This window comes from Mandrillus leucophaeus, unplaced genomic scaffold (genome assembly GCF_000951045.1).
Source record: "Mandrillus leucophaeus isolate KB7577 unplaced genomic scaffold, Mleu.le_1.0 Scaffold669, whole genome shotgun sequence".
NCBI lineage: Eukaryota > Metazoa > Chordata > Mammalia > Primates > Cercopithecidae > Mandrillus > Mandrillus leucophaeus.
Window position 1 is genome coordinate 321736 of NW_012107241.1, and position 22832 is coordinate 344567.

At 38.6% G+C, this 22832-nt stretch overlaps 1 protein-coding gene across 1 annotated transcript; it reads right to left on the reverse strand.

Moving 5' to 3' along the window:
* Positions 1 to 11158: 11158 nt before the first annotated feature.
* LOC105554968 (olfactory receptor 6X1) lies at positions 11159 to 12205 on the reverse strand. Its single transcript, XM_012001641.1, has one exon. It carries the CDS (start codon positions 12182 to 12184, stop codon positions 11246 to 11248), a length of 939 nt encoding a protein of 312 aa, XP_011857031.1. The 5' UTR covers positions 12185 to 12205; the 3' UTR covers positions 11159 to 11245.
* Between the last annotated feature and the right edge of the window lie 10627 nt (positions 12206 to 22832).

The following is a 22832-nucleotide window of genomic DNA, read 5'->3' on the forward strand; positions in this document are numbered from 1 at the left end:
AACAGAACTAATAGGTGTGAACCCAGAAGGCAGGACAACTCCAAGCGGGGAGGGGGGCTTCCAGATCATAGGTAGATAGGAGACAAATAGTTGCATTCTTTTGAGTTTCTGATTAGCCCTTCCAAAGGAGGCTGTCAGATAGGCATTTATCTCAGTGAGCAGAGGGATGACTTTGAATAGAAGGGGAAGCAGGTTTGCCCTAGGCAGTTCCTGGCTTGAATTTTCTCTTTAGTTTAGTGATTTTGGGGGCCCAGATATTTTCCTTTCACACAGGGTATGTATAAACATATAAAAGGAGATTTATTATAAGGAATTGGCTCACATGATTATGGTCGTTGAAAGGTCCCGACATCTGCTAACTGCAAGCTGGAGAACCAAGGAAGCTGGTGGTATAATTCAGTCTGAAGCTGAAGGCCTGAGAACCGGAAAGAGATTGAGGTGCTGGTGTCTGAAGGCCAGAAAGCAGGAGGAGATGATATCCCAGCTCAAGAAGAGAGAGGTGAATTTACTCTTCCTCTGCCTTTTTATTCTGTTTGGGCCCTCAATGGATTGGATGGTGCCTACGCATATTGGTGAGAGTGATTTTCTTAGTCTACTGATTCAAATGTAATCTCTCTCTTTTTTTTAGACAGTCTTGTGCAACCTCCGCCTCCCAGTTCTCCTGCCTCAGCCTCCCTAATAGCTGGGATTACAAGGCATGCGCCATCATGCCCGGCAATTTTTTTTTTTTTTTTGTATTTTTAGTGGAGACCGGGTTTCACCATATTGGCCAGAAACACCCTCACAGACGCACCTACTAATAATGTTTTACCTGTTATCTGGGCATCCCTTAGCTAGTCAAGTTGACACATAAAATTACCCAATACAAAGAGAAATATACATTTCATGAAAGCCTACTGGGTACCAAATGTTTTTCTCTGTAAATCTCATTGAATATTTAAAAATATTAGTATTAAGTGCATAAATAATACATAAACATGTTCTTCTAAACATTTGCTGCATTACAGTGTTAAAAAATTATTCAGTGATACATGTTAAAGCATGGTAAGGGAGACCTTATTCAGGAGCAGGAAAGGTAAACCACTGCAATGAAGTCTTGCTGTAGGGACGAGAGATTGGGCTCAACTCTAAATACAGAATGGGCAAGTGGGAATTTATAGTCAAGGAAATTTTTTTGGAGTTTGGGATGCCAATAGATTGAAAATTACTAAGGGGAACCATCAGGCATAAGGGGGATTCTGGCTAAGTCAACCTAATGGGATTCTTGCTGAAGACAGGTCAGGGTGATCAGATACCACCTGTGGGATGGTGGAGGATGAGGACCCTGACCAGGTATTAAAGATGGTCAGATATCAAGGATGGGGGAGTTCCTGCTAAAGGACTTAGAGTTCTTTGCTAACATTAGATCTTACAAGGAAGTACACCAATAGCCCTAGGAGGAGTTTCAGAAGCCTGACAAGTTTGGCGAAGAAAAGAGATTTTGTGAATGGATAACCCTAATGACTTTTGTTTTTTTGAGATGGAGTCTTGCTCTGCCGCCAGGCTGGAGTGCAGTGGCACCATCTCGGCTCACTGCAACCTCAGCCTCCCGGGTTCAAGTGATTCTCCTGCCTCAGCCTCCTGAGTAGCTGGGACTACGGGCATGCACCACCAAGCCCAACTAATTTTTGTATTTTTAGTAGAGACAGGTTTCACAGTGTTGGCTAGGATGGTCTCAATCTCTTGACCTCATGATCCGGTGGCCTCAGCCTCTCAAAGTGCTGGGATTACAGGCGTGAGCCATCGCGCCCGGCCACTAATGACATTTTTACCAACCCTGGCTTCCTCCTCTCTCTCCAGAAGTTAGCTGTTCTTATGACCCGAATGTGTTTATCTTCCAGATCTTTTTCTTTATTTTCATGTGCTGTGTACATATGTATCCACAGAAAGTAAATAGTATTATTTTCTGTGTACATATGTGTATGCCTGTGTGTTCATGTTGAATTCTTCAATTTGTTTTCTCTTAGCAGTGGGCCTTGGAGATCTGTTGATAGCAGTAAATAAAAATTTCCCTTATTCCTTCTACTTTCTGCATAACATTCCATAGTGTAAATAGCAATTTGCCTATTGAAAACATATGTTTTTATAATTGTTGGGGTTACAAACAATGCTATAATGATCACCCTCTTTGTGCATACATGCACAAAGACGGATACTGAGAAAGAGTATTGCTGGGTTAAAGGTTGTACACATTTAATGAATACTGTCAAGTTTTCCTCCCAAATGAACGCACCTGTTTACACTCTTAACAGCAGTGTATGAGATTTTTCCCCCCATATCCATGCCCTTACATCATGTTGCCAAATTGTAAATCTCAGACAGTTTAATGGGCAAACACAATATCTAATTGTTTTACTTTGCCTTTCCATCATTAATGGTGAGACTGAACTTTCTTCCATACATTTGTTGGTAATTTGTAGTTTTCCTATGAGTTTTATTTTTCTATTGGACTTTTTGTTTTTTTAAATTGGTTGTTAGATGTTCTCTATGTATCCTAGATCCTAATCATTTTACATATATGTTGCAAGAGATATATTAATTTTATATGTCAACTTGACTAAATTCATGAAAACGTACTGTATACAAGATATTTTTCTCTATAATCTCATTGAATATTTTTAAATATTAATATTAATGTTTTCCTTACTGTTATAGATTATTGTTTAACTTTGTAGTGTTAAAGTTTCAAATCTGTTACACTCTTTCCTCCAGTGGCTTCAAATTAGGTGTTTTATTTAAGAATATCTTTTCTGCACCAAAGTCATAAAGGCTTCTCCTGTATTTTCTTCTACTACTTTTTGCTTCTCCTTTTTATGATTAGGTTTGGAATTTATTTTTGTGAATGATATAAACTGGGGATTCTAATCTAATATCAGTGGTAATCAATTTCTACTTTGAAAACATGGAGTATGAGATATTTACATAATAGAGGATATATTTACATACAAAAGATATAATCCATATGTGATGTGATCTGAATTCTGTCAGTGCAGTTATCTGGTCCTTCATTTGTCAATGATTGAGTTACTGCTCTTACAAGACGCTGTGGTAGGTATATGGAACAGAATGGAGAATAAGAAAGATGTAATATCTGTTCTTGTTGATCTAACTTTCACGGGTTGTGTGTGTGTATGATATGAAGGAGTTGGGGAAGAAGAAAACAGTTTAAATAACTGACTCTATCCACTAACTGTGGTTATTTAATTATGATTAATTAAATTAATTATAATTGTTGTAAGTTCTCCAAAGGAGAAATACGGAGTGCTATGAGAACTTGTAACTGGAGGTCCTAATCCTGGCGGTGGTGCTGGTAGAGAGGTAGTTAGGGAAAGCTTTCTTGAATAGTGACATTTGAACTGAGTCTGTGGAATGCCTGGGCAAGCTGAGGCTGGAGGTGAGGTTGGGAGATGGGGTATAAACCAAAAAGTGTCTGAGACATGATGTCTCAATTGATTTAGAGGTTTATTTTGCCAAGGTTGAGGACACACCATGGAAAAGTAGACACAAGTTACAGTAGCATCTGTGGCCTGTGCTTTTTCCAAAGAGCGTTTTGAGGACTTCAATATTTAAAGGAGAAAGAGCAGGCAGGAAAGGAAGGAGGAAAGAAAGAAAAGGGGAGGGTAGGCAGCTAGCAAGAAGTCCCATTCTTGTGAAGTGCTCAGCAATCCACGTTTTACAGCTGAAAAACAAGTAGTGGGGACAAAGTCAGTTATGCATAGATCTGCATTTTCTATAAGGTATAGTAAACGTGAAGTAAAGTAAAAGTGTCTAGAAACAAAAGGAATTTCAGAAACAAACATGTTTAGAAACAAAAAGTATGTGTTTAGAAACAAAACAAAAGGAAGGCAGTTTTTGCATGATTCAGTTCCCAAGCATAGCTTTTACCTTTGGCACAGTGAGTTTGGGGTCCCAAGATTTTGTCTTCCTTTCACTGAGGTCAGTAAAAAAGAATACTTGAAGTAATGGGAAATTGTGTATACCAGAGCTCTGAAATGGGAAGGAGCTTGGTATACTGGAGAAACTGAGAGGAGACTGGTGTGGCTGTGGTCTGAGAGCAATAGCGGAATTTGTGAGACCTGATACTGTGGACAGAGATCAGACCTAATAGACTAATGGTCTTATAGGTCAAATTAACTGCTAAAATTAATGAGAAGCTGGTCGGGTATGGTGGCTTACACCTGTAATCCCAGCACTTTGGGAGGTTGAGGCTGGTACACCTGAGCTTAGGAGTTTGAGACCAGCCTAGGAAACATGGTGAAACCCTGTCTCTACAAAAAAATACACACACACACACACACACACACACACACACACTTAGCTAGGTGTGGTGGCATGCATCTGTGGTCCCAGCTACTCGGAAGGCTGAGGTGGGAGGATCACTTGAGCCCAGGAGGTGGAGGTTGCGGTGAGCCAAGATCACGCCACTGCACTCCAGCCTGGGCAGCAGAGTGAGACGCTGTCTCCAAAACATAAATAAATAAATAAATAAATAAAATAAAATTAACGGAAAGCCATTGGAGTTTTTTTATTAATTGAGCAACATGATTAGATATGCACCTTTGTAAGGTCTTTCTGGTCACCGAGGAGAATGGAGGGGACCATGAGTGGATGAGGAGAGATAACTTAGGAAGCTCTTACTGTAGATCAGGTACTTGGACTAAAGCAATAATAGTAGATATGGAGGGCATTGGGTTATTTCTTTAAAACTACTTGATGCAGAGCAAAGAACTAATTGTTGGAAAGATGGTTATTCTTAGAAAAATTGTTAGAGGCCGGGCGCGGTGGCTCAAGCCTGTAATCCCAGCACTTTGAGAGGCCGAGACGGGCGGATCATGAGGTCAGGAGATGGAGACCATCCTGGCTAACACAGTGAAACCCCGTCTCTACTACAAAATACAAAAAAACTAGCCGGGCGAGGTGGTGGGCGCCTGTAGTCCCAGCTACTCGGGAGGCTGAGGCAGGAGAATGGTGTAAACCCGCGAGGCGGAGCTTGCAGTGAGCTGAGATCCGGCCACTGCACTCCGGCCTGGGCGACAGAGCGAAACTCTGTCTCAAAAAAAGAAAAGAAAGAAAAATTGTTGGAAAATAGGATAGAGAGAGGTTATTTCCCAAAAGCTGAAGAAGTGGCAGGGGTAATTAGTGATAGTGAAGTGAGCCCAGCTGAAAGTTTGCATAGGAGTTGCACTCTCCTAGTTGTTCAATCCAAGTCTGACTGAACACCAGGTATAGAAAGTGAATGGTTCTGGAAGAGCTATGTGTACATGGCATTTTTGTAATTAGAGTCATTTAGACTTGCAAGACGAATCTGTAATTCAAAGTGACCTGGTGGTGAGCCACTTGGTCAGGCACTAGATTAGATACCTTGGTAAGTATATGATTATCTGCATTCTAATGTGTCTGTATTATGCTTTATATTTTCTCATATTTGATTTTTACACTCTGATCCCCAAGTTAGTTGGTCATTTGTGAATACCATGGAGTGATAAGGTCCTGATAAAAACAGAGGTGGCTTTAGAGATATACCTTAAGGAAGACAGCAGGAAATCTAGTCTGAGACACGTTGAGAAAAATGGTCTGTAGCTGGATAAGCTTGGAAAAGACCATATACTCCATCCTCTTCTTGGAAATTTATAATGCATGCGAAGATCCGTAGAAATGAAAAACAAAGCTGAGTTTATTAGTTGACATGTAAGGGAGAGCTATATCATTCAATGTGATGCGAGTGAGTCTTTCTGAGTTAAAAGAGGAAAGATGAAATCTAGGATAAGAACTGGAAGTTTTGCTCCAATAAGGCAGGATCTTGAAGACTATCATTGGTTAAGTAGAGGATTGTAAAGTATTATTTTGGAATGGCAATTGCTCTGGTTTTCAATAATTATGGGACAGGTGTTTTTTTTTTTCTTCCAACTTTTATTTTGGGTCGAGGGAGTACATGTGCAGGTTTGTTATCGGGGTAAATTGCTTGTCACTGAGGTTTGATGCACAAATGATCCCATCACTCAGGTAGTGAGCACAGTATCCAATAGGTAGTTTTTTGATTCTCACTCTTCTCCCTCCCTCCACCCTCAAGTAGGCCCCAGTGTCTGTTGTCTCCTTGGTGTCCATGTGTACTCAATGTTTAGCTCCTACTTATAAGCGAGAACATGTGGTATCTTGTTTTCTGTTCCTGTGTTAATTTGCTTACAATAATGGCCTTCAGCTCCATCTATTTTGCTGCAGAAGACAGGATGTCATTCTTTTTTGTGGCCACATAGTATTCCATGGTATATATGTACCACATTTTCTTTATCCAGTCCATCATTGAGGGGTATTTAGGTTGATTCCATGTCTTTGCTATTGTGGAATAGTGCTGCGGTGAACATATGTGTACATGTGTCTTTATGGTTGAATGATTTATATTCCTTTGCGTTTATAACCAGTAATGGGATTGCTGGGTCAAATAGCAATTCTGTTTTACATTCAAGAAGTCTCCAAATTGCTTTCCACAGTAGCTGAACTAATTTACATTCCCACCAGCAGTGTGTATGCATTCCCCTTTCTCTGCAACCTTGCCAGCATCTGTTATTTCTCTTTTACTTTTTAATAATAGGCATTCTGACTGATATGAGATGATATCCCACTGTAGTTTTGATTTGTATTTCTTTAATGATTAGTGATGTTGGGCATTGTTTCCCTTGAATTTGTTGGTCACGTGTATGTCTTCTTTTGAGAAGTGTCTGTTCATGCCATTTGCCCATTTTTTAATGGAATTGTTTGTTTTTTGCTTGTTGAATTGTTTAAGTTGCTTATATTTTCTCCCATTCTGTAGATTGGCTGTTTACTCTGTTGATAGTTTCTTTTGCTGTGCAGAAGCTCCTTAGTTTAATTAGGTCCCACTTGTCAATTTTTATTTTGCTGCAGTTGCCTTTGGAGTCTTCATCATGAAATCTTTGCCAGGACCTATGTCCAGTATGGTATTTCCTATGTTTTCTTCTAGGATTTCTATAGTTTTAGGTTTTATATTTAAGTCTTTACTCCATCTTGAGTTGATTTTTGTGCATAGTGAAAGGAAGGGATCCAGTTTTAAACTTCCGCATATGGCTAGCCAGTTGTCCCAGCATCATTTATTGAATAGGGAGTCCTTTCTCCATTGCTTGTTTTTGTCAACTTTGTTGAAGATCAGATGGTTGTAGGTGTGTGGCTTTATTTCTGGATTTTCTAACCAGTTCCATTGGTCTCTGTGTCTGTTTCTGTATGGGCATAAGTCTTAATGAATTCCAAGATGGGATGAATAAAGCTATGTTGGGTTCAAGATCATATAGGAGGTACTTTTATACACATATGTTTGAGATTTGGAAATTATTTTCTCTAACTTAGTGTTATGGATTCTCAGAAGTTCAATAATGAAGGAACCTACTTAACCTTTTCTAACCCTGCGTTCCCCCCACCCAGTTTGAATTCTGAGTCCTGTTTATGATTATCCTGTGGCATCATGAAAACACTGCTTTACTTAAGTGTGTGTATTTTCATAAAACAAATTATCTCTAAAGTTAATTGTTAAAGATTTGTTTCAGGTCTATCCAGGCGCTCAACTTTGTCATTAAAGTTATTGATACTAGAAAAATAATATCCAGGGATCTGGGTAGGTTGTTCGTGATATTGTTTGAATGGATCTTTTTGTAATTCCTTACTCTGCTGGAGAAAAGTAGAGTAGGAAAGACATTTTGGCTTTAGAGACCTGAGAAACAGTAGGGTACAATGTGAGGTCTCAAGTTCTGTCTTGTCTCTGTGGCCAGGGCTCCTTTTCTTTAAAACAGCACTCTATCTTCTCTGGACACTGGAGGCCGCCCACAATCTCCTTCATGTCTTTGCCTCCCTTGTAGGTGAGGGAAAGTCAGATCTTAGGCATGCTTCCCTGAAAGTCTTCTTGTAATTCATATCATTCTTGATGTTCAGGAGGCTTCACCGTTGGATAGACTTCTGTAACTCTAGCATTTTCAACTCCTAGAACTAATACCCCTGCAGACTACTGTAATACCCCCCTACACACATGTGCACACACACGTTTTTTCCCGGTAGAATCAGTACCAGGAACATAGCTTGGTATATGATATCAATATATCAGTAAGACATAAACATGCATGAATAAATGTTGTCTATTTTAAGTTTTATGAATTAAAGCCTCGTGGTATTCTCACACCTGTTCTTCCCTCCTTCCCCCTTTTCTTGGATCTGCCAAAATGTTTTTATCCTACCCTTTGTCTGCCATTGGACATGAAACCCTTAGGGTCATAGGCTAGGCCCAGAAAAACTAATATTTATGAGATTCGAAGGCAAATTTTTAAAAACTTTTTAAAAGCAATAATATAGCCCAGATGTTCCAGTACCTCTAGATTTAGGTTACCTTGAGCACTTGCCCAAGCCCCTGCAAATGTGAAGTGCTTCCTAAAATTTCTGCATATTCTGTGGCCATCTCTGTGATATTCTCTGTGGGCTGTTTCTAATCCAAACTATATAATTCCAGACATGAAACTTTATTCCTCCTTGACTCACATACAACACACACACATACATGAATGCATGTGACATGCATGTTCTGTTCATACATGCATTTGGTAATATAGGAGACTTTACTGAAGGTTTGAGGGCAAGACAGATCAACATTGTAGAAATGTGACTTCAAACCGAGCATTAGGCATCTCCATTCTTAAACTGCTTTTTAGGTGCCCTGACTCTGAGGAATTTCCACTGACTTCTTCCCACAGACTCCTCTGCTTTGCTCCGTTTTGGGTTCCTTTTTTCTTCCTTTCTCTGTCATTTCTTTTTTGGAAAATATTAAATGTTATCTTTTTTTTTTCTCATTCAGGGCACTCTAAACCATTCTTTGATGATAGAGCTCATGATAATATTAATGTCCTTAGGTTCTCTCCCTTCCTTTACTTCCAAATAATCTATTTCTCCTGCACAGCTCCAAGACAGTTCCCTCTCTAAGAGAAAATCAGGTACAGTTGAGATAATAATATTTTTTCTCATTACATTTTGTTTTGAATTTTCAATTCAATATTAAAAGGAATGTGCAGTGTTGATGAAAGGAGTCAAACTCTGTAAAATATTGGAAGAGATTTATTCTGACCCCAATACAAGTGAACATGGCCTGTGGCACAGCCCTCAGGAGATCCTGAGAACATGTGCCCAAGCTGGTTGGGCCACAGCTTGGATTTATACACTTTAGAGAGACATGAGACATCAGTCAGATACATTTAAGATATACATTGTTTCTATCCAGAAAAGTAGGATAACTTGAAGTAGGGGGCGGGGGGCTTCCAGGTTATAGGTAGATTTAAAAATTTTCTGATTGGCAATTGGTTGAAAGAATTATTATCAATAGAAAGGAATGTCTGGGTTATGATAAGGGGTTGTGGAGACCAGTTTTATCATGCAAATGCAGCTTCCAGGTAGTAAGCTTCAGAGAGAATAGATTGTACATTTGTAAATGTTTCTTATCAGACTTAAGGTCTGTGTTGATGTTAAATGCTGGTCAGCTTTTCCTGAATTCCAAAAGGGAGGAGGGCATAATGAGGCGTGTCTGACCCCTTCTTCCTGTCATGATCTGAACCAGTCTTTCAGGTTAACTTTGGAGTGCCCTGGCCAAGAGGAGGAGTCCATTCAGATGACTGAGGGACCCTTAGAATTTTATTTTGTGTTTACAGCAGTTATCTTTTTTTTTTTGGCCATAGTTTAATGGTCTTTTAATGCTAGTTTTTCTTTACTGTTGGGAAAGGACATATCTAATACTCATTATCACAAACTGAATCACCTGCATTATCATTGCCTAAAAAGATATCTTACCTAAAGACAAGGTCTGATCAGTAGGTTTGTAGCCTACTTTGAGGGACTTTGCACACTAACCCTGAAACCAGCCCAGTTGTCCCACACAAAAGATATTTATGGATTTTTAAATGAACACAGAAATTGACACTCTGTCTTAAAACCTGAAACTTACATTTGTCTTAACTGAGTTCCTTCCTCAGGAAACTGACTCTTGGGCAAAAGACTGAATGAAGCCCACTAGATCACCAATCCAGACAACAAGATGCCTGGCCCCTCATTCATCATGATGGCTTTCTTACCCTCCCTAATTCCTGTTTTCTCACCTTACCAACTCTTCTTCCTTACCCCTCTCTAATTCCTATTCTCCCTCCCTTCCACTATATATAAAACCTCCCAATTTTAGGCGTTTGGGGAGATGGATTTGAGACTTTACCTCCCATTTTTCTTGGCTGCAGCATTCAGTTAAAGCCTTCTTCCCTGGCAATGCTCAGTGACTCGGTGATCGATGTTCTGTGCAGCAAGCACCAGGACCTGACTGAACCCTGGAGGTTTCAGTGACAACCTACATGTGAACCCTGAGCTTCATGTAACCTTGGGGCTGCATTTTCCAGTAGGAAAGCGTTTCTAGATATATTGGCTCTGAGACTTTTCCTAGCTTCCTAGGCACTTGGTCTACTTATATTGGAGCCCAGGAACTGCTGTAATCCATGAACTGTAAATGGAAATTTTTATAAGATGTTCTCAAGTTTTGGTATTATCTGAGGATGAACACCTCTAAGTTTATCTAAAAATTTGGATTATTTCAAGATAGAAGTCCCCTTATTGAGATACTGTCAAACACAAAGCTGATTCATTTCAAACATTTTGGAAGGAACATTAGAATTATGAGAAGTCTATAGCGTGCTTCTCTTATGATGAAGATGATAGGAACTAAGAAAATGAGATGTGGAATGTTTTATATTTTTGACAAGAAGATGAGGCAAAGAGGGTGGTCATAAAAAAAAGATGGTGGTCATAAACAAAGAGGGAGACAGGATTCCTTATACATTTTTAAAGTTGTTGACATTTGTGACTGACCTTAGTGGTTTCTACTTTCAGTTTACCATTGACAAGTTCAGAGTTCTACTTCATGCATCTGAGGATATCCTGAGATTTCCTTGTTGAAGAATTACATTGTTTCTTCTCAAGAAAAACTCCTAGTTCATTTACATGTAACAAGTTCTCATAGGAGACCCTAACCATGATGGTTTGCTTTTGCATCTTTATCTTACTATAGCATTTAATCAGAACTTCTGGGATTTTGGGGGGAGCCTGTTTTACCAAACTTCTCCAAAATCCTCTCTCAACTTTAATTGTTTTTAATCTGCATTAAGCTCATTTTGATGTGTTGCATGTTTTACTTTGCATGACCAGTCTTTGGGCAAGTCATTGCCTTTCTTAAGGCTCCCTTCACCTCCTTGTTTCTAATGGTATAAATAAAGGGATTCAGAAGCGGGGTGAGGATAGTATTTAGCACAGACACCACCTTATTAATCTTAAAGGAGGAGTGTGCTGTGGGTCTTAGGTACATGAACAGAACAGCCCCATATAGCAGGGAGACAACTGTCAGGTGCGAGGCACAGGTAGAGAAGGCCTTCTGGCGGCCTGTGGCTGAAGGAATCCGTAGGATTGTGAACAGAATGTAGATATAAGAAATCATATTAAAGAGGAGTGACCCTGGGATCACAAGGACAGTTGCCAGGACACCCAGGAGTTCCAAAATGCTGGTGTCTATGCAGGCGGCTTTCAAAATGGGTCCAACATCACAGTAGAAATGATTGATAACATTATTGCCACAGAACGGCAACTGGATGAGCAGCATCATCTGACAAAAGACAGTGGTGAAGCCCACCACCCAGGAGCTCAGGACCAGCTGCAGGCAGAGTTTGCTGGTCATGATGGTGGGGTAGCGAAGGGGCTTGCAGATGGCCAGGTAGCGGTCAAAAGACATGATAGTGAGGATCAAGAACTCGGTGGTGCCCAGGAAGAAGTGGAAGAAGGCCTGCAGCAGGCAGCAGGAAATGCAGATTACCGTTCTTGCCACTACAAAGGTTTCTAGCAGTTTGGGGATGACTGTGGTGGTGTACCAGATCTCTAGGAAAGACAAATTACAAAGGAAGAAGTACATTGGAATTTGTAGCCTGGGCACAGCCCACACGATGGCAATAATAAGCCCATTGCCTGTAAGGGTTAATATGTAGATGAGAAGTATTGCTATAAAGAGAGGTGTTTGTAGGCCTTGGATAACAGGAAAGCCTAGGAGGATGAATTCTGTGATTACCGTCCCATTTCTCATGTCCCTTGATACCCTAGAAAGACAAGCAAGAAAGCTCCTGAGAATCTTAGAGCACAGTTGATTATAGTTGGGACAAAAAATAAGGAGGATTCTGACTATGTCAAGTCCTCCCTCATCCACATATAAATACACACTGGCCAATCCTTCTTTACTGATGACTTGGCTGGTTCTTTTGTCAGCAAAACCAGCTTCTAATAGACTTTGAATGTATTGATGAATGCAAAGTATTTTTTCACCCTTATACAACTATGAGAATAATCATGTTAAATGTGGTTGCTTGTTGTCAATTATTCATATGACTATTTTAAATGAATAGTGTGTATAACAACATATGTACATACACATGGCTGTGAGTTCATAAGAAATTAATCCCTGCTCTCAGAGTCTGAAAAAGTGTTACTGATTATATTACAGATACATTTAAGGAAGCCATCATTGTGTGTGGGTGTGAGTGTGTTTATTGAAATAGCCTCAAATCATTGCTGTTATATTAGTGGTGAGATACAAGTTAGATAACAGAACAGGTGTTTTTCTAAAAATCCACTTCCATATTCTAGTTCAGACTCCTTTGTTAAAGGAATCAAAAATAACATTTAAAACTAAATGAATAAAACTGTTTAGGAAGTAGAGAGATATATTCAACTCAAATTCAAAATCTCAGAACGAGCTGAGTCAAAGCCTGTTATATGGAAGCACCTAATAAATGTATATGGGATAAAGATCTGCAGACTCTAATCTTCAAAAGTGAAAGGTTAGCAAATGCTAAGGATAACAAAATTGGAACTCTGAAAAGTACATTTTTGTCAAAACTTTTTTTGTGACTAAATGTCTTTTTATACAAAGTAAAGTATTTCTATTTGTATATGTAAATTCATAGGCTGAGAACATCCTTTCTGTTCTACTAAAATTCAGCAGAAAATAGTAAAACTACTTCCTTTCTTATTGAGGCTAGTCTTCCATATGGGTTTCCTTTGAAATGGGTAAGATAAATTACCGTGAAATGAATTTCACAATTTTCAAAGTGCGTGAGAAACTTAGCATGAAACAGGCAACTTACAGGTCATTGATAGGTTGTTTCATTCTTCCCTCATGTGAGATAACTGTAATTCTCTGAGGGCTTGCTTAGGGAAGAAAAACACTTCCATTTTCTCCCACCTCTTTTCTAGACAAGGAAAAGATTCTTTGTCTACAATGTCGCAAGCTCTAGTGCCTTTCCACAAAACGATGAGAGACAGAGAAGTATTTGAATTTGCACTAATGGCCAATATAACTGGCTGCGAACCTGGTCTCTTTCTATAGGATAGGTATGGAATTATCTTCATTCCCCATGCAGAGAAGAGTGGCAATCTCTATAGCTCAATATCATATTTCCAAGGGCTACACATTCTACCATTTGGAGAATTAGACCTATGAATTCCACAAGTATTTGTTGAGAGCTTACTATGCTTCAAGTCCTGCTAGGCAATTAAAGAGCTTATCAGATAGATAGATAGGCAGATAGATAGATAGATAGATAGATAGATAGATAGATAGATAGATAGATAGATAGGTAGATTAGATAGAGATAGATAGTTAGATACTACATATAGTATAATAATTACAACATGACTCAGTGAGGGAAAGTGTAGAGTTGTGCACAGATTGTTTTAAAAACACTTAGAAGGGACTTTTCACCCATCTTTAGCAGGGGTTAAGGAAGTTTTTCTAAACAAGGAGAGGACTAAGCTGAGTCCTAGAATTCAACAGGAAAAGAAAGTGGAGTAAGGAGAGAGGGGGAATGCATTCCAAACAAGGATTCAGTTTTTGTGAAACAGAACCAGAGCAGAGAATTTCACTTGAGCTGGAGCTGGGAGTCAGACTTGTCCTGGTACTTATGATAAATTAACAGTTAGGACAGTTTACATGAGAGCTTCATGAAGCTTTTGGAGCAAAAAATCTTGAGTCAGGGAGTTTGCAAGTGTGTGTGTGTGTGTGTGTGTGTGAAGTATGGTGTCAGCCATTCTCTGTAACACATGTACATATGGATCTAAGCTTTATGGAGGAAGGGGCTGCAGGTGGTATCTGCATGACCTCTTTTGAGATTCTGGTCACAGACAGCACTGCTGTGGCATCCAGGTGACCACGTGGGGCACATACAGGGGACAGGCATACTCTCTCTGCTTTTGTCAGGAACATGGCTTGGTTTGGTAGCATGAGGGTCCGGGAATAGCAGCAGCAGTGGCAGCAGAAATGATACCAGCAAAAGTGGCAGTGCCTGGCAAGGGGAGTGGTCCTCAGCAGAAGGAATGCTGAGAAGGTAGAAGTGGCAGGAATGAGGAATCAGGCAGTAGCTGTCCTGACAGCTGCATGGACTGGGTTTTGAGCACATGTGAAGTTTTGTGAGATGTGGAGGGAGGTGGGGATGTCTCAAGTTAGCAGGTAAAAGCAATATTCAGAGAAACACGGGAAAGCAGCCCCAGGAACCTAAAGTTATAAAGCTAAGATACTGGATTAAACACTGCCGTCTATATGCCTATTACATTTCAATCCTACACTCTAGACTTTTTTTTTTTTTCCTTTAAAAAAGTCACAATGTATAGGGTCAAATGGATTCGTGCATATCCACCAGGGTCCAAGTCACCAGCTCCTGTTAACTTTACTTCTTACTCACTCTCTAGTGTGTGTCCTTTTTTCCGTCTCTCCTTGGCTCCGGTAAATCATGCTGTCATCTCCCGTCAGATTTTGAACACAGCCTCCTAACAGGACTCCCTGTCTCCTGACTTGCTGTGCTCTTTCCTACCCATGGTTCAAACTGTAGCAAGGGGGACCATTCTAATTCTGACTATGCCACTCCTCAGAACCTTGAAGTTAACATCTCAGACTCCTCAGCGTGACATTTAAGACCACTGATGATCTTGTCTTACCTACCTTTCCAGCATGATTTTCTGCCATGTACCATTTTTCCTTCTGCCTTCCTTCTTCTATGCTCCACACTTACTGAATTACTCAGGTTTAGAGGTTAGCAAACTACAGCCCTGTTTTTGTAAAGTTTCACTAATACATAGCCACACTCATCTGTTTACCTATTGCCTGTGGCTGCTTTTGTGCTATAATGGTGAAGTTTAATAATTGTGACAGTGACCATATGACCCCCAAAGTCTAAAATGTTTACTCTCTGGCCCTTTACAGAAACAGCTGGCTGACTCCAGCTCTAGTTCCCCAATTATGCCTTCTTCTTTCTTGCCTCCCAGTCATTGCCCACGCTGTTCTCTTCACCAGAAGTACTCTTCCTGACTTTCTCCATTATTTGGCTAAGTCTTGTCTGAATTCTAAATTTAAGTTCAGGAGCCACCTCCATGGGAAGCCTTCCTTAACTTACCATCTCTAGTCCAGTTAAGGTGCTGCTCCTACACACTTTCCTAATGCCCTGTGCATATCTATACCTGAATACTTTGTAGAATGGTGTTCATTGTTTGCTTAGCTTCTGCTATAGACTCTAAGCCATTTACAGGCAGCAATAGTATCTGCAGGGCTAAAGCATAGGGCTTGACACAAAATAAGCTCTCAAAATATATTTTCTAAATGATTATATAAATGGATAGCTTGATGACACTCTATCCCCAGTTACCTAGAAGTTTATGGAAACTGACACATGCACATGTTTATAGATGTCACCGTTTCCTGTATTTCAGATGCTCAAGTCCTATCATGACAGGAACTGTTTGCTAAATAATTTGTCTCCAAGTTTGCTGCTGCTTCCAGCTTTTTCTGATGTGAGTTTTGCTGCGTGAAAACCTTTCTGCTCCATCTTTCCCTAATCAGGGATATGCTGGTATTTTGTTTCGTTTTTACGGTGTTCTAGTTCTTTTCCCAGCTTCTTCAGGCTGCCTGAGTACGGATAACTTTCTTAACTCATTTAATGCTCAATAGCTTGAAATTGTATTGAGTCATTTTTTTCTGAGTTTTGTGGTGCAATAAAGAATCCCACATTTTCTAAAACTTTTTATAGTTTTAGAAGAAGACAAAAAGAAGAGAAGTATTAACATACTTTCTTCCCTGGATAAGAGCAAAATGTTCCAAGTCTTGTTTGTTTATTTATTTGTTTGTTTTAAAATTGTTGATGAAGTCCAATTTCAATTTTCAAGACTTTGATTATGGAATAAATTTGAATATGCCCAGTGGTTAGAACTCTAAAACAGAAACATTAAGCACATATAGAATAAGATTCACAAAGAGAAATAAACCAAGATTAATCACTCAGGGGACTTGTGCTAAGAACCAATTTGAAATTCATTTCAAGGACTGATGGTTCTAGGTAAGATGTGGTGAATAAAGACTACTTTTCATTGAGGAAGATCCAAGTCCAGGTCATTGTGATGACTTTTCTGCGTGATACCAAAATTGATTTATTAGGATTTGCTTTAAGACTTCAAGGGGTCAAGTCTAGCCATATCAATTCATTTTAGAGAAAAGCAAAGCTTTTTCCAAAATAGTACTCTTTCTCCGTGACAAAGCAATACTTACAGCACTACTGATTTCCAGGAAAACACTTCCAGCCTCAAGGTATGTCCTTGTCCACAGTAGACTGACAGAAAAGGAGAGTTGGGTTATAAAGGCAGCACAATTGGAAGAGAAAAGTTTTCTCTTTTTTTCTGCATAGAAAATGAATCTCTTTTTCTAGACTTTAATGCAAGTGTCCTTATGCATTACTGAATTCTATTCATAAAGCTTTCATGACATGGCAAGGTTTCTTCAGCATTTAGGAGAATGGTATTGAGAGTGATTAATTCTTCTGTTCATGCTAGGTCAGGATACCTTCTCTGAAAATAACAGTTTGTTAACGTGGAACATTTTCACAGGTTCCTGTGAGACATCAATCTCCATGGATTTGCTCCAGAGAGTCCCAGGAGACAGGGAAGTTCTCACTAAAAGTTTATTCATAAGTCAAGCTGAAGAATTTGTAGTTTTCTAAATTCTAGTTGGTACCAATCATTCCTGCATTCCTGAGGTAATTAACCAAAGTCTGAGAATCTTTTAATTTTATAAGTTTTTAGATCTTGGATTTCTCAGTTCTCCAAGAGGGAAAATTATTGACATCTCAATAAATAATAAATAAATGGGGTGCTTTAATGAACTGAATTGAACCAAAGGTAGTCAGTTTGGTTAATATAAAAATGGCCATGTATTTAGAAACGTGAGAGTGAACAGAATAGAAATTGCATTCAGTTTTCTTGTGAACTATCTTATGGGGATAAATGAAAAGACAGGGGCCTAAAGTATTGAGGGTCATATAGAGAGTTCATGGATATTGCATGTATAACTAATTATTGGAGAAGGCTCTCTGCAAAACAGGAACGTAAGAGTTGGAATTGTAACTTGAAAATCAACTCTAATGAGGATAATTTAAGTAGAAATAAAACACACTCATTTTTAAGTATACAGTTTGAAGAGTTTTGATAGATGTATGCACACATGTAATCACTTCAATTAAGATACAGAATTTTCTTAGCACTCTGAAAAAGTAATTTCGTGCTCATTTGCAGTTCTATCTCAGTACTCTCTCTCCCACCCCAACAACCACTGTCTGATTTCTATGTCTGTAGATTAGTGTCACCTATTGTGTGATTTTTATATAAATGGAATCATAAGGTATGTGTATTCTTTTGTGTCAGGGTGCTTTCACTTAGCAAAATGTTTTTGAGATTCATCCACATTGTTAAGTATAAAAAGCTAATTCCTTTAAAGTGCTGAGTTTCAGGGTGCCATGGCTCATGCCTATAATCCCAGTTCTTTGTGAGGCCTAGGGGGTTGGATTACTTGAGCCCAGAAGTTCAAGACCAGCCTGGGCAACATGGTGAAACCGAGTTTTGACAAAGAATAAAAAATTAGCTGGGCATGGTGGCATGTACCTGTAGTCTCAGCTACTTGGGAGGCCAAGGTGGGAGGATTGCTTGAGCCCAAGAGGTTGAAGCTGCAGTGAGTCATGATCATGCCAGTGCTCTCCAGCCTAGGAAACAGAGTGAGACTCTGTCTCAAAAAAAAAAAAAAAAGTGCTGAGTTTCCATTGTATGAATATACACATCTTATTCATTCATATGCTAGTCAATGAGCATTTGGGTTGTTTTAGATTTTACTGCTATGCATAAAGTTGTGGTGAACACTCATGTAGGAATATTTCGTGGGTGTCTATTTTTATTTACTTTAGGTACATGACTAAAAGTGAAATTCCTGAGAAACAGCCCACCTGTTTTCCAATGAGGTTGTACCATTTCACAGGCGCATCAACTATGTGAGAGTTCTAGTTGTTCCACATTTTCACCAACATTTGCTGTTGTCAGTTTAAAAAAATTAGATATGATAGTAGGGGTTGGATTTTCTCATTCTTAATTTAATTTGCATTTCCCTGATGACCAGTGATGTTGAACACATTTTCATATGTTTATTAACAGCTTCTGTATCATTTTTGTGAAGTTAATTTAAATATTTTACCCATTTAAAATCAGATAATTTTTGTTTTTTATTATTTAGTCATACAATTTCTTTATTCTAAGGCAGGGCTTGCACCTGTAATCCTAGCATTTTGGGAGGCTTAGGTGGAGGATTGCTTGAGACCAGGAGTTCAAGACCATCCTGGGCAACATAGTGAGACATTGTCACTACAAAATATTAAAAAGTAGCTGGGTATGGTGGTGCGCACCTGTCATCCTAGCAACTTGGGAGGCTGAGGCAGGAGGATTGCTTGAGCCCAGAAGTTTGAGGCTGCAGTGAGCCGTGGTTGTACCACTGCACTTCAGCCTGTGCAACAGAGCGAGACTGTCTCTTTAAAAAAAGTTCTTGGCTGAGCGCGAGCGCCGTGGCTCACGCCTGTAATCCCAGCACTTTGGGAGGCCGAGGCGGGTGTATCACGAGGTCAGGAGATCGAGACCACCCTGGCTAACACGATGAAACCCTGTCTCTACTAAAAATATAAAAAAATTAGCCAGGTGTGGTGGCAAGTACCTGTAGTCCCAGCTACTCGGGAGGCTGATGCGGGAGAATGGCGTGAACCCGGGAGGCGGAGGTTCCAGTGAGCTGAGATCACACCACTGCACTCCAGCCTGGGCAACAGAGCAAGGCTCCGTCAAAAAAAAAAAAAAAAAAAAGAGAAAGTTCTTTATTGTAGACACAAGTCCTTTATCAGATAAAAAATGAAAATGGAAATTATTTTCTCCCAGTCAGTGGCTTACTATTGATTTTCTTTGTAATATATTTTGATGTACAGAGGTTTTTAATTTTTAAATCTAAGTTATCATTTTTTGTTTTTATGGTTTATGTTTTTGCATTCCATGTAAGAAATCTTTGCATACTCCAAAATTGCAAAGATTTTCTTCTGTTTTCTTTGAGATATTTAAGTGTATGATTCATTTTGAGTAAATTTTTATATGATATGAGGTAGTGATTGAAGTTCACTTTTCCTATTGACTAATCATTGTAGTACCATTTAGTAAAAGATTATCCCTTTTCTTCTTGAATTGACTTTATGCTTCTATAAAATATAAATTGATTATATGTATATGAGTATATTTTCAGACTCTTCTTCCATTGATCATCTATTCTTGTTTCAATACCACAATGTCTTGGTAAGTCTTGAAATTAATAGTGTAAATTCTCTAACTTGTTCTTTTTCAGGATTGTATTGGTCATTTTTGTTCCTATGCATTTCCATATAAATTGAAAATGACTTCTCATTTTCTACAAAGAAACCTGCTGAAATTTTGAATGGGATTTTTATTGAATCAATCATGGGGACATTGCGATGTTAATTTCTTTAATTTCTCCCAATAATGCTTTACAGTTTCCTAGTTTTGAATATTTTGTTAATTATTGTATTAATCTGTTTTCACACTGCTATAAAGAAATACCTAAGACTGGGTAATGTATAAACAAAAGAGGTTTAATTGAATCAAAGTTCTGAATGGCTGGAGGGGCCTCAGGAAATTTACAACCATGGCAGAAGGCAAAGGAGAAGCAGGCAACTTCTTCACAAGGTGGCAGGAGAGAGAGCACAGGAGGACCTGCCAAACACTTATAAAATCATCAGATCTCTTGAGACCTCCCTCACTATCACCAGAACAGCATGGGGGAAACCACCCCCATGATCCAGTTACCTCTTCCCGGGTCCATTGGATCCCCCATGATCCAATCCCCTTGCCATATGGGGATTATGGGGATTACAGTTGGAGATGAGATTTGGGTGGGGACCCAGAGCCAAACCTTATCAATTATCCTTCAGTATTTTATTTTTTATGCTAATGTAAATCACATTTTCAAAAAATTTAATTCTCCAATATTTTGTTGCTACTATATGTTGTCAATATTTAGTGCTAGCGTAGAACCACAGCATTTTTCATAAGACTTTTATCCTGCTATCTCGTTAAATTTACTCATAGGATTTTCTATTAATATGGTCATGTCAGTGAATAAAGACACCATGTTGAATAGAAGTAGTGAGTGCAGAAATGCTTGCCTTGTTTCTAATATTAGGAAATAGGTTAAGTCTTTGCCTATTAAACATGTTAGCTGTAAAGTTTCTATAGGTGCTCTTTATCTGGTTGAGAAATCATCTTTCTCTTGAATTGAGAAGTGTTTCTTCCCAGACCCCTCTTCTTTTCTTTCCACAGGACTTTGTGTAAGAATTTTATTATTCCTTCCTTAAATATTTGGAACAAATTAATCAGAATAAAACAACTTAAGGGTCTGGAGTATCCTTTGTAGGAGAGTTTCAAATTGAGAATTCTATTTTTAATAGACAAAACTTTATAGACAAAGTTTTCTGAAGATTTTATTTTACTTCCTGAATCTGTTTTCATAATGTTTGCTTTTCAAAGGATTTGTTCACTTTATCTAAATTGTCAAATTCATTGGCATTAGATCTTTAATAATAGTCCCCTTACTATCCTATTAATATCTGTAGTGATGTCCCCTTTTTTATCTTTATTTCAGCTGCTTCAGCTTCCTTGAATTCTCAACCCGTCTCTTCCAAATAGTGAAAATGCTGTGCCCTGCTTGGGTTTGCCCTCCTTCCAAACAAGTGTCTAATAGACACTTCCAGGTAGAGAGGTTGGGTTATCTTTAAGCTCAACTAACTTGTTTTTCTTCTCTCAGGGATTACTGTCCTTGGCTTCTTGTTGTTCAGTATATGAAAACAGCTGTTTCATATGTTTTGTCTAGTTTTTAAAAGTGTTTATAGTGTGAGGGTTAGTTCATTAGAATTACTTTGTTATACCTGGTTAGTGAATTCTTCCAAAATATTAGAATAAAAATTTGAAAGTGTAGACCCCAAAAGATGTTTTATTCAGAATTGGAGAGACTCGAGATAGTTCAAAACCAAGAAGGCAACATGAGAAGTGAAGAAGATGGTGATCTTAGAGAAGTTTCCTATAGCAGAAGTTAAAGATGAATCACATATTCTAGTTATGTGTGTAGTTATTAGTGTGAGTTTTATTGCTAGTGTTATTGATATTATTTTGTTGTCATCTCTTGGAACACTCTCAATCAAATATTCTGTCTTTTTTTTTTTTTTTTTTTTTTTTGTAAACTGCACCTTTCTTCTTCTGACCAAATTGTCCCCTTTCTCTTCCTATTGAAGAAGGTATGGTTCTCTATCTTAAAAACCAACTAAAACAAAACTCTGATCCAAGCTGTCTTGGATTTATTTTAAAGCAAAATTTCTTAGGTAGTATGTAATTTACGTATTTCTTATATTATTTCTTTGACCATCTTTAGTTCCCTGAGATTTGGTTCTTATTTCATAATTTTACTGAATCTACATGCCTAAGAACATACTTAAATTTTCTTCTCGTTTTTCAAAATCAAAGGGATTTTTGTGTTCATTTCTATCAACCTATAATAGTCCACACTGCTGACTACCTCCTTTTTGGAGGTCTCTTTTCTCTTTCTTTTATAACATTTCACTCTATTACCTTTGTCTTCATCTTCTTCTCTTTATTTTATATTCCTGGAGGTGGGGATCTCAGTTTTTGTTAACTTATTCTTTCTTTTGTATAAGGGCTATTGTTGGGCTAGCCAGCCCCAATAATGACCAAAATATACTCAATTAGGTATCATGTTTAAATGAGAATCCTATTTAATGTGTAGAATAAAATTATAGCACCCTACTGAACTCATTTATACGTTTTGATTAGATAATCCTTTTGTCATAATATTGAGCTAACTTTCACCTATTTTGTAATATTTGAATATTTAAATATAATTGCTAGATCATATATTTTGATGTAGTTCAGGCCCAGGAGTTTCAACAGAAAATAACTTAAAGCCCATTCATAATTAGAGCATTTATAAACATATTTGGAAATTGAGGTAGTCCCTGAATGAAGTGACTTATAGGGAAGCACTCTGGAAGCTGAGAGAAAAATCATATGTGAGAAATCTGGTAAGGTACGTGATATGGTTTGGAACTGTGTCCCCACTCAAATCTCATGTTGAATTGTAATTCTTAGTGTTGAAGGAGGGGCCTGGTGGGAGGTGACTGAATCATGGGGGTGGACTTCCCTGGTGCTGTTCTTGTGATAGTGAGTGAGTTCTCATGAGATATGGTTGTTTAAAAGTGGGTAGTACTGGCCAGGCACGGCGGCTCATGACTGTAATCCCAGCACTTTGGGAGGCCAAG

Coding starts and splice junctions, on each gene's coding strand:
- LOC105554968 (XM_012001641.1), bottom strand. CDS start 12,184: ATGAGAAATGGGACGGTAATCACAGAATTCATCCTCCTAGGCTTTCCT.